At 41.8% G+C, this 16,831-nt stretch overlaps 1 protein-coding gene across 3 annotated transcripts in view; it reads left to right on the forward strand.

Moving 5' to 3' along the window:
* The window catches only part of LOC307016568 (thyroid hormone receptor alpha), a 146,809-nt gene extending 141,677 nt beyond the window's left edge, over window positions 1–5,132 (forward strand). For all 3 annotated transcript variants that reach the window (XM_079645712.1, XM_079645713.1, XM_079645714.1), the window contains one exon: window positions 154–5,132. In XM_079645712.1, coding sequence (XP_079501838.1) covers window positions 154–404 — 251 coding nt within the window. In that variant the 3' untranslated portion in view covers window positions 405–5,132. The remainder of the gene's footprint in view (window positions 1–153) is intronic.
* The last annotated feature ends 11,699 nt before the right edge of the window (window positions 5,133–16,831 follow it).

Genomic DNA, 16,831 nt, shown 5'->3' on the forward strand with positions numbered 1-16,831 from the left:
GAATTTTTAGATGTTATGAAAAAAGTCAGAATTTTAAGATTTTAAGAAAAACGTAAGAATTTCCATGAAAAAGTCAGAATTCAAAGCGTGTTTGAACGCACTCATCCTAACTCGTTTTAAGGCAACTGTGATGTACCCTCCCTCCCCCCGCAGACCGCTCTGGACTCACCAACATAGAGAAGATCGAGCAGTGCCAGGAGGCGTACCTGCTGGCCTTCGAACACTACATCAACTACAGGAAGCACAACATTCCCCACTTCTGGCCCAAGCTTCTGATGAAGGTGACGGACCTTCGGATGATCGGAGCGTGCCACGCCAGCCGCTTCCTGCACATGAAGGTGGAGTGTCCCAACGAACTCTTCCCCCCTCTCTTCCTGGAGGTCTTCGAGGACCAGGAAGTGTGACTTTAGGAACGTTTCCGCCACAACACCCCCTTTAAAAAGAACCCTAAACATGGAAGGAAATACATTTGAGGGGGGGTTAGCTGTGGTGGAAGAGCAAAAGAAGTAGGACAAAAACTGGAATTGAATTTTTTTTTTTATTCAGTGGAAACGTACCCTCTGAACTTCGTTTTTTTGTCCTTTTTTCTCACAAAACCCAGCACCTACCACCAGCAAAATCACATCGACTTCACTTGAGTGAAATACACACTGACAGGTACACACACACAGTTAATAGATGTAGATATAGAGTGGTGCAGGAATGAGTCCTATGATCCCTGGAATGAATCGGCATTTCCGCACTTCTGGTTCCCTCTACTTGGAGGTCAATGGTTTCCTGAATGTGTTATTGGTTCTTATCCTGATATAAGATCTGTAGTTAACACAAGCTAAAGAGATTTTTGTTCTACGACACATATCAGTAAATACCCCTCTGGTGGATTTAAAAACGGAGGTTGCTAACAAGTGTCTAAATGAGACGACTAAACGTCATCACGCCCAACATTAGCCGCCTTTAGCTTAGCTTAAAAACGGCGGTTGCTTAAAAATGTCTAAATGAGACTTCAAAACGTCATCATATTCGCCGTAAACATCAGAGATTTTAGTAATCCCATTGGACCACAGGAGATGCTGCCTTCAGGGGAACTTGGACATCCCTGCACCACTCTATCATAAGATTCCTAACAAACTGCCAGGACCGTACAGTGCAAATATATGCAAACTCCAGCCTCCTCAGTTATCTCCTGTTGCACCTGTGTGGACTAGCAGCTGCACTCTCGATAATGCAACCCCCCCTCTCCCACCTCAACCACAGCAAAGTGTTTTATCTCTGGGACCTGACCATCTACTCTCCTGAATGGCGTCATCCATCTGATCCCCCCCAGTATGAGTGTTTGTCAACCTACCTACCCCCCACATACTGACCTCCGTCTGAAACACATCCAACACTCTTACCTCGTTATGTAGTCAGATGTATTTCCACATTACTGAGTCTTCAGTTAATGCTGGTGTTAGGAGCCGCTGCAGTGGGAACACCGGTATGAAGCCTTTATCTACAGCGTAGGTCCTTTTGGTGCCAGTAACCGATTAGTCATTATTTTATGCTTTTACATGAGTCACAGTCAACAACATCCTATTAGCATCAAAATACTCGATGAAGAATGGACAGCGCTAACTCTCTACGCTTTCATGACTGCATGACACATTGAGATGCATTAGAACAGCTGCATCCTCATGTCGTAAAACTGCAGAAATATTGGTAAACTTCAGCGTTTGAAGTTTTAGATTAATATCAATATGCTAACATGTAATTATACATTATCAGCCTTTTCAGAATAAAGTGCATTGTAGCTAAAGGCTAAATATGAAGTGTTTCCACTGCTTTTATTGTACGGTATCACTTACTGTACTTACAAATATAGCTAGGTTACTTTATTTAAATGCATGACTAAATCTGCTTCATGCTACTTAATAACACTAACAAATAATAGAGTACTTACAGAAAATATATGAATATATATATTAACACAATACCTCTCCGCCTCATACCTCCTTCATTACCTCACACTCATGAATATTACACCCAGTTGTTTTTATTTTTATGGATTACCTCATTTGTTTAGTTTTGTCTTCTGATTGGTCCATCGCTGGCAGATAGTGATGGTGATGTCACGCAAGCCCCTCCCCCCATTCACCTGTACTGACAGATTCTACCTCACCTGTCATCTCCGTGGAGCTGCCCCTCTGTCTGCGACACACACACACACACACACACACACACACACACACACACACACACACACACACACACACACACACACACACACACACACACACACACACACACACACACACACACACACACACACACACACACACACACACACACACACTCAGTGCACAGATGGCCAATGTGGACCCGTTCTCGGTCAGTGTACAGCGGGCCGTGGATCAACACTTTCTCCCAATTGTATCAACCAACACGAGGGACCAACTTTTTTTCTTTTTTTTTAGGAATCTGCAATAACAACGTGGCGGTGGGGGGGGGGGGGGGTTAGTTTCTGGAATCACAGTGTGCCGATTAAAAAGGAAACTTTCAAGCTGGGACTCTAGTGGAAGCCATTTTGGCCCGATTGGGTCAGACCAAACGGACAATTGTGGGTGGTGACTGGGAGATGAAGTGAGTCAGCAGTATTCGGCTGTGGATATGGCCGAGGGGGGAATGGCGTTATGACTCCAATAAAAACAAAAAAAACGCCTCTCAGAAACAGACCCTTGTCTCGCCGTCGCAGCAGAAATGGACTCTGAGCGACCTTCCTATCCCGGAAACCATGAGATCAACACTGCTGAAAAACAAGCTCCACCAACCATATCCCAAAATGCCATCCACTATAAAAAATAACTATCAGGTTTTTTTCAGTTGCACTACAACCACAATGTCTGTATCCCTTAGTACCCTTCCCTTTAACCCCCCCCCCCCCCCCCCCCCCCAACCTGTCTTAACAATAGAGTTCTGCAGGAATGAGTCCTAACTCCTTGAATGAGTCAGCATTTTCCTGTTCCCTCGTCCGGAAGTCAATGGTTTTCTGGATGTGTATTTGGTCCAATAATTGGTGTAATACGTCAGTTAATACCCAAATGGTGGATTTATAAACAGCGGTTGCTAATAAGTGTCTAAATGAGACGATTAAACATCATCCCGCCCAACATTAGCCACCTTTAGCTTAGCCTTTAGTTCAGCCATTAGCTTAGCTTAAAAACGGCGGTTGTTTTTTTTTTCTGGAGGGAACCAGGAAGATGCTGCCTTCAGGGTCCACTACAGAAACATGACATCCCTGCAAACGCTCTCTGAAACACACACATGGAAACACACTCCGGTATATATCTCTGGATGACCTGTTGACAGCAGCAGGATCTGTGACACGGCTTCAGGATGCGCCATCAGTGTTACTAAGCTACGTTGCAGGGTATTAAAATAACCGTAAGCACTGATTATACACACACACACACACACACACACACACACACACACACACACACACACACACACACACACACACACACACACACACACAGCAATAGGATGATCAGCGTCTCAGCAGCCGTCTCCAGGCTGTCTGTGCTCACTATCACTGTGAAGAAACTCTGACTGGGAACCGCTGGCTCTGTAACTCATGTGCCTCACAGAGGTCGCTAATACAAATATACAGAAGCATATATTTATATATATATATAGATATATATAAATGTTACAGTTATTATATGTGACATTAGAGCTATCATTGGTTGAGTTAACGCTGCCAGCTCAAATCACGCATCCATTGTTGTAGCAGAGGGTTCATAGAAGAATATATAAATAATATTTATGCATCATTGCAGTCACATGATGCTTGTTTGCCTTGTCGTCATCACCAACTAACCTTGGAAGTTTACCCACCTCTTGCTCACCTCTAAAGTCACGTCATACAGCACAAAACAAGAAGTACCTTAAGCAGAAACACATGTCTTTCTCCTCCTCGCACAGGAGTACACTCATCTTAGATTTAGGATTTGAACTGGCAGCCGTATCTCTTTCTCTTTCTCTCAGCCAAAGGATCACTGGAGCAATCCTCCCTCCCCCCCGACACACACCAGCACCACAGAGCACACTGCCTTCCGCCACGATCAGTTGCACCAGCATAGCAGAGAGAAATAAGTTAGTCACCGTCCTCCAACACCCGAGATCTCCATTTTCACCTGGACATGCGAAAGCTAGGCTAACGAGTGCATGACTCGAAATGCGCGAGAAGTAATGGAAAAGATTCTCATTCACAATAAACCGCATGAAACGTGTGACTTTTTAAGATTCATGACTCTTATTATTAGGATTTCGACATTTATCTTTTCATTTAGATTTTCTTTTTGATTGTTTGACTTTTTTTTCGAAATTTTGACTATTTTTTAAATTGACATTTTTTCAGATTTCTAAATTACTTTTAAAGTTCTGTCTTTTAAAGGTTTTGTATGACTTTTTTGGGATTCTTTTGACTTTATGCCAATTTTAGACTTTTTTATAGTTCAATTCTTTTTAAAGACCTCAATTTCTTTTTTTAAAGTTTGACTCTAACCTTCTAACCTACAAATCCAACGTATGGAAGTCCCGCAGGAATTATTTCTACATTGATTCAACAGTCCTACAGACGCTGTTTTGCAAAAGCAGTGATTTCAAGGCTCCGTCTGTCGCCTCCACCTTTTGCAATATATAAGCGAAAAGTCCACGTCTTTTCCGCTCCGAGGTGTCTCTCTTTTAACTGTCTCTCCGATCAAAGTCAAGGTTTATGTTACGTTTACAATAAGCTACAAATGTGAACTTGATGCTAAGCTGTGCTGCTGCAGCGAAGCACAAACTACAACACTCAGAAGCAGATCATGCAACTTCTTACAACAGATAACTACTTACCCAGGGACACATCTGTAAGTCAGCATCCTGTCCTCACATCTTCTCCCGTCCTTCCAACACCCCAATTTACAATCCAATATTTATTTCACTCTGTCCTCTTAGTATGCACCTACTTCCCTTTCCTCACAGGAACCTACCCCAGCTCATTCTAGCAATCTTTTGTGGACATGGTCGACAATCCCTGCAGGAATATGTCCACATGTGGAATGTAAAATACTGAAATTGTACGATTAAAGACACTGTGTGAAGATCCACACTCATGTTGTTTTTGATGTTGTTGATGTTGCTTTCGTTGTGCACCAAGTGTTCGTTGTTGCGCTTAAATCTAAGGTTGAAAGCAAGCGGGGTAAAACCTCCATCGTGTGAAAGAGTGCTACTGAAATGTCCTTTTTATTCTTTGATATGGTGTGTTTATAATTGACCTGTGGTGTGAGGAATTGAAAACCTCTGAAGCAAGAGATGAAGTGACTTTGTTTTGGATAGAGAAAAAAAATCTTTTTTTATGATTATTCTTTTAATGTGGTTATCAATTTGCATCTGAGTTTCTTGGTAAGTGAATGTCTGCCTATCTGTGTTGATGCTTTACTGTGATAAAATGGCTGTATATGCACTTTCAGACCATCATTGGTGCAGTATCTAGTGCTCATACGTCACCTTAGGGCCAGGGTTCACATCACCTTCAGTTCAGCTGAAAATACGTCTGCATGAAAAACAGCCTGCTATTCAATTTCTGGGACATGTGATCGGATTTAGCATTTAAAAAAGTGTTAGTTGCCTTATTCTGTTTTTATAATCTGTGATGAAATGTGTTAAACATTTGTAATAACATTATGAAATTCATTTAAAGGAGTAGGCCCATTGATTCAGTACTATATCTGATGAGAGTTTTAGCATCAGAGCTAGCTTTGTGTACGGTAGCACTTTAAAATATGCTTTGTTCTCATAGATGACTTGCATTAATCAAAGTATAACCTTTATAATAACATAACAAGGCATTATGGTTTGGACCCATACTGTTGAGTTTTCAGAAAAACACATTTTCAAGTTTTTTAGCTAACATTTAGGTTTTCCCGCCTTTTTTGTTAGCTTCCACCACGGCTAAATATGCTAGCCTGAACAGTGTAAACATCTTCTTTTTAGACCGTAATATGATCTTAACGGCTCAAATGTCATTAAAGATCTCCAAGATACAAGATTTCTCTTAAATCTAGCTCATATTAGCTATTAGATGATCAGCAGCTAACGGCTATCTCGCTAACTAGCCACTAATATTCCTTATAAACGTGTTATAGCTAAACAGAATACAATGAACACACTTAAAGCCAAGCATTCTGAAGGTGAATGTATTTGGGACAATGATTAGCTTTAGGCAATCACACAACACTTGTCTTGAATCCAGCTCAAATCAGCTATTAGTCCCCTCCTGCTCCCTGGCTAAATGATGCACTGCGTGCTAATAGAACCATCCTTCGGGCAGCAGAGCGGAAATGGTGGAAATCCAAACACCATGACGACCTCCTAACCTATCAGGCTCTCCTCTCCTCTTTCTCTGCTTCCATCTCTCAGGCAAAAAGCACTTTCTTTCAAGATAAGATCCAATCTTCCTATTCCAATCCCAAAAAACTATTTTCTATCTTCTCCACCCTCTTGGACCCCCCCAAAGCACCTCCCCCCTCCTCCCTTCTGTCAAGCGACTTTGTTAACCATTTTGAAAAAAAGGTTGATGATATTCGCTCTTCTTTTTCTGACTCACCTTTACTCACCGCTGGGTCACCAGACCCTCCCTTCACCCACACACTGACCTCCTTCTCCCCTCTCTCTCCAAGTGAGGTTCTTACCCTCGTTACCTCTGCCCGTCCTACCACCTGTTCTCTGGACCCTATCCCCTCAAACCTCCTTCAGACTATCGCTCCTGATATTCTACCATTTCTCACCCATTTCATCAACACTTCTCTAACTTCTGGTCACTTTCCAAACAGTCTCAAGGAGGCAAGAGTAAACCCTCTCCTAAAGAAACCCACTCTCAACCCGTCTGATGTTATTAACTACAGACCCGTCTCTCTCCTCCCGTTCCTGTCTAAAACACTTGAACGCGCTGTCTTTAAACAACTCTCCTCTTATCTCCATCAGAACAACCTTCTGGATCCGCACCAGTCTGGTTTCAAGGCAGGTCACTCAACAGAAACTGCTCTCCTTGCTGTCTCTGATGAACTGCACACTGCTAAAGCAGCCTCCCTCTCCTCTGTCATCATCCTTCTGGACCTGTCTGCTGCATTCGACACGGTGAACCATCGGATCCTCCTTCGCACTGTCCAAGAACTTGGAGTTTCAGGCACTGCACTTTCCCTCCTCACCTCATACCTCAACGACCGCACCTACAGGGTTACTTGGAGAGGGTCCGAGTCCGACCCTTGTCAATTAACTACAGGGGTCCCTCAGGGCTCGGTTCTTGGTCCCCTCCTCTTCTCCCTGTACACAAACTCGCTCGGGTCTGTCATTAGCCCGCATGGTTTTTCATACCACTGCTACGCTGACGACACCCAACTAATTCTGTCCTTTCCCCGCTCAGAGACCCAGGTCGTCGCACGCATCTCTGCTTGCCTAGCAGACATCTCTCGGTGGATGTCTGCTCATCACCTCAAGCTCAACCTTGACAAGACTGAACTGCTCTTCCTTCCGGGAAAAGATTGTCCCACTCTTGACCTAACAATCAACATCGGCACCTCTGTTGTTTCCCCGACTCAGACTGCAAGGAATCTGGGTGTGGTCCTAGATAACAAACTGTCCTTCACTGCAAACATCGCTGCTACAACCCGCTGCTGCAGATACACGCTTTACAACATCAGGAGGATACGTCCCCAGCTGACCCAGACATCAGCGCAGATTCTGGTCCAGGCTCTCGTCATCTCACGCCTAGACTACTGCAACTCCCTCCTGGCTGGTCTACCTGCATGTGCCATCCGACCTCTGCAGCTCATCCAGAATGCAGCGGCTCGTCTGGTCTTCAACCTTCCCAAATTCTCCCACACCACACCGCTCCTCCGCTCCCTTCACTGGCTTCCAGTAACTGCTAGAATCCACTTCAAGACACTGGTACTTGCGTACCATGCTGCGAATGGATCTGGCCCTTCCTACATCCAGGACATGGTTAAACCGTACACCCCAGCACGTGCACTCCGCTCTGCATCAGCCAAACAGCTCGCTGCACCCGCACTGCGAGGGGGACCCAAGTTCCCGTCAGCAAAAACACGTGGGTTTGCTATCCTGGCTCCAAAATGGTGGAATGAGCTCCCCATTGAAATCAGGACAGCAGATAGCTTACACATCTTCCGACGCAAACTGAAAACTCATCTCTTTAGACTCCACTTCGAGCGATAAAATTACTAACAAAGCACTTATATACTAATAAAGGGCTGGCTTTCTAAATGCCAGTTGAGTAGCACTTGAAATGTTTGGCTCTATGAAACCTGATGTACTTATATGATTCTGTTTTCTTAAAGGTTGTATCTTCCTGGTCGAATGCACTTATTGTAAGTCGCTTTGGATAAAAGCGTCAGCTAAATGCAATGTAATGTAATGTAATGTAATGTAATGTAATATTAGAAGGAGCCGCAGCTAACGGCTAACTCGCTAACGGCTAACTCGCTAACGGCTAACTCGCTAACTAGCTGCTAATATTCCTTAAAAATATGTAATATGTAAACAGAACAAATTACACTTAATCTAAAATCAGATTCAGGGTCCATTACTTTTGGATTATGATTAGCTGTAGCTAAATTAGGATCTGTACTCGTACGTACAAGCAATTAGCATTTCAACAAACAAGATTTCTCCAAAAAGTCATCTTGTTTAAGGTTTTATTCATCTAAAGCACAATTTGTTCACTCTCTTAGACTAATGCTAGTCACATATATGTCTAAATATTGATTCCCAAACCCTTATAGCATGCACACTGCTCTAATACCTGCCTGTTATTACTCTCATATCAGTGAATCAATGGGCCAACTATTGCAAACCTGACAGAACAAAACAATTTCAATTAATGCTTTTTTACAATGAATACATTTTCTTGGGGACTGTATGAACATATTGGTATAGGTTATGCTCCATGTCCTGCAGACGTTACACAACAACATATTTTGTTAAACTAAATACTTTGACAATTAATACCTTTGTTAGGGTTAGGGTTAGACACATTATTGACATTTGGAGGGGAGTTGAACCTTGTGTTAAAGAAAAACTAAGAAAGCATCAAAATAGTTATTGTACCTTAACCCAAAGATCTCAAAAGCATTACCAATTTCAAATGTGAAAGAAAACTTGGACTACCAGCAAAAAAAACGAAGACCACCACAAATCACTTTCATACAGTCCCTCACCGCTTGTTATGGATGAATACAGTATTTTTGTACTTCCACTATCATTAATAGTTTATTATTTTGGGGGAAGTGTTTTGTAAGTTTGTTGTAAATGAAATTTTTGCCAAATCTAATGTTATAATTAGTTGAACTGAGAGTGAATGAACCTGAATCCTGCTTTCCAACGTTGCTTGGGCTGTATCACTATTTGCTCTCACTCTTCTGATCTGTGTCAAAAAAACACAAAAAACCACAAAAACAACATAAAATACGTCCTTTTTAGCCTTTAGATTGCTCACAAATCTGACTTTAGACCAGGGCTCATCTTGCAATGTACAAATCTGCCGTGTATTAATCTCAATGTCGTGATAAGAATATTGCTTGGGGATAAAAAAAAGAGTTAAGTAACGTAAAGAAAATCACAAAATACAAACCAAAAAAATAGATTTATACAACAAGTCATACCTCATTGTACTGCTTTGTGCCAGATTAAAGGAGGGGGAGCGATCAGTCTCAAGCAAAGAATCAACAGTGGTTGGAAAAGAAAGGAAGCAGACCCAACAGGGGTCTCGGGAACATAAAAACCTGGCCCCAAATTAGTTTGACTAAAATGGGGTATATTTGTCGGGATGATTGGAAATGAAAATGTGTTATAGGAGGAGGTGAACCTGTGGGAAAAGAAATGCTTAATGATATTTTGTAGACATTCTCTTTTGAAAATGACTGCACTTACTTTGTTATGTCTGTAAGAAATTGATAGCATGAAATATGAAGCCATGCGTTGCGTACTTATCAAAAAGCTCTGCCTGTTCTGCCCTGACAAACCAAGAGAGGACGCTTCACAAGACTTAGGGTGCATCGAGTCATTTGGACATTTTGAGGTGACCCTTTTAAACAATAGAGCGGTGCAGGAATGAGTCCTGAAACCGGGGGATGGGTTAGCATTTTAGCACTGTCCCCTGGTCTGGAGGTCAATGGTCTTCTGATTGTGATTTTGCTTGTTAGCTTGGTTAACACAAGTTGAAAATAAACGCTTTGTTCTATGACATGTCAGTGAAAACATATTTAACATTGGCAAAAGAAAGTTGGCCATCTCGCCTTTAGCTTAGCTTAGCAGTTCCTTTATAGCCTGGCTTTAGCTCTATAGCATAAAAGTGGTGTTTTCTGCAATATTTTAAAAATCCAATGGGAAAATCCAATTGCTTTTAGTCCATAGGGGGCGCTCTTGCAATGCTGACTTCAAAAATAGTTCATTCCTGTATCACTCTATTGCAAAGAAAATAAAAAAAAGTGTTCTCTCCCCTCAAAGAGCTTTGAAGACAGGTGTGATCTTCTTCGAATCTGAAGTGCAAATATGCAACGACACAGACATAGATTGTGCCTTGTACGAGATTTAGGTTTAGTTCCCAAACAGTTTTCCCCCGTGATGAACATGTCCTCTCTTGTCTTTGCTCTTCTTCACAGTGACTTTATGCAGCGGCACTTAAACCCTAATTATCTGAGAGAATGGCAGCAGCCATCGTCTAATGGCACGGCACAGTGTTGAATGTAAATCTGAATGAGGTGGAAGCACGGAGTGTTTCATAATGCTGGTCGTGGGTTTGTAATGGGCACGGTCGGTGTTTGTCTTGTTTCCTGTGACAAATCATTCATGGCCCAATCTCAAAGGCTCAAAGCTGTTTGTGTTTGTGACATTCATTTAAAACATTATACAATTATTTGATATCAAATCTGCCTCTTTGTCTTTGTTCAGCTGCAAAAAAGGACACTCAACAAACTCAACGACCGACATGGAAAGGACTCTTTAAAGTAGAGACACTACATACTGATATACACCTGAACATCAGCAGGAGAGGACTCTTTAAAGTAGAGACACTACATACTGATATACACCTGAACATCAGCAGGAGAGGACTCTTTAAAGTAGGGAAACTACATACTGATATACACCTGAACATTAGCAGGAGAGGACTCTTTAAAGTAGAGACACTAGATACTGATATACACCTGAACATCAGCAGGAGAGGACTCTTTAAAGTAGGGACACTACATACTGATATACACCTGAACATCAGCAGGAGAGGACTCTTTAAAGTAGAGACACTACATACTGATATACACCTGAACATCAGCAGGAGAGGACTCTTTAAAGTAGAGACACTACATACTGATATACACCTGAACATCAGCAGGAGAGGACTCTTTAAAGTAGGGACACTACATACTGATATACACCTGAACATCAGCAGGAGAGGACTCTTTAAAGAAGAGACACTACATACTGATATACACCTGAACATCAGCAGGAGAGGACTCTTTAAAGTAGGGACACTACATACTGATATATACCTGAACATCAGCAGGAGAGGACTCTTTAAAGTAGAGACACTACATGCTGAACACCTGAACATCAGCAGGAGAGGACTCTTTAAAGTAGAGACACTACATACTGATATACACCTGAACATCAGCAGGAGAGGACTCTTTAAAGTAGAGACACTGCATACTGATATACACCTGAACATCAGCAGGAGAGGACTCTTTAAAGTAGAGACACTACATACTGATATACACCTGAACATCAGCAGGAGAGGACTCTTTAAAGTAGAGACACTGCATACTGATATACACCTGAACATCAGCAGGAGAGGACTCTTTAAAGTAGAGACACTACATACTGATATACACCTGAACATCAGCAGTAAACCAGTATAAATGAGTTATCTGGTGTGCTTTTGCTACATTTAGAAAAAGACCACTGAATTATTACAAACTCTGAGGAAAACAAGTCAATGCCAGGGCTGAGTTATAGTTGTTGTGGAGGTAATGATGTAACCACGAGCAGCTTTGCTCTCCACCAATCACCAACCACCCCCCCTGCTTTCCTCCCAAAAAACGCAGAAGGGTAAAGCTGGTACACTGTGTGCAGGCAGACTGACTGGTGTGTGGGTGTGTGTGTGTGTGTGTGTGTGTGTGTGTGTGTGTGTGTGTGTGTGTGTGTGTGTGTGTGTGTGTGTGTGTGTGTGTGTGTGTGTGTGTGTGTGTGTGTGTGTGTGTGTGTGTGTGTGTGTGTGTGTGTGTGTGTGTGTGTGTGTGTGTGTGTGTGTGTGTTTGACGTAGAGGCAAAGAGTTCTACACAGATTGACAGACAGTGACATCCATTACAGATTTTTCCACTCATCAAAATGGAAAGTGCTTCCAGCGAGGCTCTAAAGATAGAGCAGTGTTTTTGAGGATGTTCAGATTCGCTGACGTTTCTTATCATTTGCATCCTTTTGCAAAGAATAGCACCTGTTTCACACACGTGCCTGCATCTCATCCATAAACACATGAGGATGCGCACATGATTTCATTACATAACACGTCTGAGATGATTATTTTAAGATTATTGCTGGGACAAAAACCCAACTGGGGGATTGAGAAAAAAACTGAGGTTGCAAACAAGTGTCTAAATGAGACGAATAAACGTCATCACGCTCAACATTAGCCTCCTTTAGCTTAGCGGTGGTGACGTGAAGTCATGTGACCGTGCTGTAGTTCCTTTATAGCCCAACATTAGCCTCCTTTAGCTTAGCGGTGGTGACGTGAAGTCATGTGACCGTGCTGTAGTTCCTTTATAGCCCAACATTAGCCTCCTTTAGCTTAGCGGTGGTGACGTGAAGTCATGTGACCGTGCTGTAGTTCCTTTATAGCTCAACATTAGCCACCTTTAGCTTAACGGTGGTGACGTGTAGTCATGTGACCGTGCTGTAGTTCCTTTATAGCCCAACATTAGCCTCCTTTAGCTTAGCGGTGGTGACGTGAAGTCATGTGACCGTGCTGTAGTTCCTTTATAGCCCAACATTAGCCTCCTTTAGCTTTGCGGTGGTGACGTGAAGTCATGTGACCGTGCTGTAGTTCCTTTATAGCTCAACATTAGCCACTTTTAGCTTACCGGTGGTGACGTGAAGTCATGTGACCGTGCTGTAGTTCCTTTATAGCTCAACATTAGCCACCTTTAGCTTAGCGGTGGTGACGTGAAGTCATGTGACCGTGCTGTAGTTCCTTTATAGCCCAACATTAGCCTCCTTTAGCTTTGCGGTGGTGATGTGAAGTCATGTGACCGTGCTGTAGTTCCTTTATAGCCCAACATTAGCCTCCTTTAGCTTAGCGGTGGTGACGTGAAGTCATGTGACCGTGCTGTAGTTCCTTTATAGCCCAACATTAGCCACCTTTAGCTTAGCGGTGGTGATGTGAAGTCATGTGACCGTGCTGTAGTTCCTTTATAGCCCAACATTAGCCACCTTTAGCTTAGCGGTGGTGATGTGAAGTCATGTGACCGTGCTGTAGTTCCTTTATAGCCCAACATTAGCCTCCTTTAGCTTAGCGGTGGTGACGTTAAGTCATGTGACCGTGCTGTAGTTCCTTTATAGCCCAACATTAGCCTCCTTTAGCTTAGCAGTGGTGACGTGAAGTCATGTGACCGTGCTGTAGTTCCTTTATAGCCCAACATTAGCCTCCTTTAGCTTTGCGGTGGTGACGTGAAGTCATGTGACCGTGCTGTAGTTCCTTTATAGCCCAACATTAGCCTCCTTTAGCTTTGCGGTGGTGACGTGAAGTCATGTGAGCGTGCTGTAGTCCCTTTATAGCCCAACATTAGCATTAGCTGTTTGTAAGCTAATTAGTTAATGTTAGCATGCTAAACGAAGATGGTGAACAGCCAACATTACCAGCAAATCGTCAGCAAGTTAGCATTGACGTTGTTAGCATGGTACTGCTTTTCATTAGGTAATAATATTTACAATATGTGAATAGCATTAGTATCTTTATTAATGCTAACACAGTATATGTTATCATATTTATTGTTGATATATATTGTACCCGATTTCACTTCTAACGTCTTAAAATTATTTGTAATGTTGTTATTGCTTTAAATTCATATGTTTAAATCAATAATTATATTCTACTTTTTATCATAGACATTTTTTTAATTCTGATTCTGAAAATATGCAAACCTATTAGTCTTTGCCATTATGACTACACAGTCACAGCGAATGGAAGTAGAGTGGATTTCTTTTGTGTATCCTGTTCTGCACTTTGTTTCAGAGACTATAAATGGAGCTACTCAAACACTGAGCATCTACACTGTGCAGTCTTACTTCAATACACACATCCACCTGACTCTTCCCCCCCCCCCCACACACACGGCCGCCCCACCCCCAGCCTGGATTCATTCATGGAGACTGATGTTATGTAAGAGCGTTACCCTCCCCCCACAACAGACACGACCTTGCGTCAACCATGGCGTCAAGACAGGACACAGACACACACACACACACACACACACACACACACACACTGACACACACACACAGTGACGCACACACACACACACACACACACACACACACACACACACACACACACACACACACACACACACACACACAGTGACGCACACACACACACACACACACACACACACACACACACAGTGACGCGCACGCACGCACGCACGCACGCACACACACACACACACACACACACACAGTTAGGTAAAAACTGATGAGATGGCAAAAGAGACAGACATGGGATAATAATAAACACAAAGATGGAGATGCATTAAAATGTGATGTCATGCTGATATGATATTAGTCGATGGCTTACTCACAAGATTCTAAATGTATTACTGTTTTTTTGTTTTTTTATTCATAAATCATCTCTACCTTTCACGATTCCTCATTTAGAAACATTTATATTTCAAACAATTATTTATACTGTTATCTATAAAAGCGATTTGATTTAGTGATATGTTAATTGTTTGTCTCCATAATATTAAAAACATCTCATATTAAACATTGATTTTTAAATGTTTTAAAGATTTTCTACATATCCATATATATATACAGTTGGGTCACATTCAATGAAACAAAAATGTTGCGTTGGCAGAGACATCCTGACTTTTACCCCCGACCCCTTTTAAGCCCTGTCACTAGATCCTACATTTGCCATAATGCAACAAGAACTCATTCACATTTCTGTACAGTTGTACTGAATGGTAGCTTTATTAGTCCTACTGCTCCCTCTAGAGGACAAACAGTACTTCTACTCCTCTACAGCTCAGAGGTACATGGTGTACTGTTACTCCACTAAATGTATTGAATCCCTTTAGTTACTTCACAGATGTGGATGAATGATGTGAAATCTAATCAAGTGTTAAATCAGACTTTAGTTCCACCTGGAGTAAATCCACCAGCTACCCTGCAGTATACAAAGTCATTCAAACTAGCTGCACCTTTACCAGCTTTGAGAACACTTTCATGATCAATCATTATAAAACATATCATATCTATTATTCTGAAATGGACCAATCTGCACAATGACTACTTTTACTGTTTCTACTTTCACTATATTTAGATGAGAATACTTTTCTACTTTCACTTGAGGAACATTTTGAATGCAGGACTTTTACTGTAACAGAGTATTCCTACACTCTGGTACTTCTACTTTTACTCAAGTACAAGATCTGAGTACTTCTACTTTTACTCAAGTACAAGACCTGAGTACTTCTACTTTTACTCAAGTACAAGATCTGAGTACTTCTACTTTTACTCAAGTACAAGACCTGAGTACTTCTACTTTTACTCAAGTACAAGATCTGAGTACTTCTACTTTTACTCAAGTACAAGACCTGAGTACTTCTACTTTTACTCAAGTACAAGATCTGAGTACTTCTACTTTTACTCAAGTACAAGATCTGAGTACTTCTACTTTTACTCAAGTACAAGATCTGAGTACTTCTACTTTTACTCAAGTACAAGATCTGAGTACTTCTACTTTTACTCAAGTACAAGACCTGAGTACTTCTACTTTTACTCAACTACAAGATCTGAGTACTTCTACTTTCACTCAAGTACAAGATCTGAGTACTTCTACTTTTACTCAAGAACAAGATCTGAGGAGAAAAAAAAAGGAGAAAACCGACAGTTTAAAGGGGAACATGGAGAAACCTCAGGGAGAGCAACAGAGGAGGGATCCCTCTCCCAGGACGGACAGACGTGCAATAGATGCCGTGTGTAAATTGAAGAGATAATACATTTTACAACATAGGTAGTCCAAATGTTTGGAAATGCATGTGTCTATAATAGGAAGATGAATCCACGAGGATATCCATTCAGGACTTATGATCCAGGACCACAGCCACGACTCAAGATCCAGGGCTCGCGATCCAAGACTCAGGACCAAATTTACAGTAAATCAGCACTTGTAGCGATATTTTATACTTCATGCTATCTGCACAAACTATATCAAATAAAAAGCTAAGAGTCCACAGATTCTATTGGCATACGTTTCATCCCTGTGCGATCAGAACTCACTGTTCTGTAAGATAAATAAAAGAACATTGTACCTTGAAAATCAATAGCGGGTACATTTTACCCGTTGGCGGTTTTAGGTATACAGCGACCTCTGGCGGTTCTAGTGTTAAAGCAGGGTCAACAAATAATACTCCAAATTATTACAAAATAAGAAAAATATAAATATATATATTACAAATTTACTGCTTGAAAAATATTGTGATATTATCTTTTTCAATATCGCCCATCCCTAGGTTGCTG

The sequence above is a fragment of the Notothenia rossii genome (assembly GCF_949606895.1).
Source record: "Notothenia rossii genome assembly, chromosome: 8".
Taxonomy (NCBI): Eukaryota; Metazoa; Chordata; class Actinopteri; order Perciformes; family Nototheniidae; genus Notothenia; species Notothenia rossii.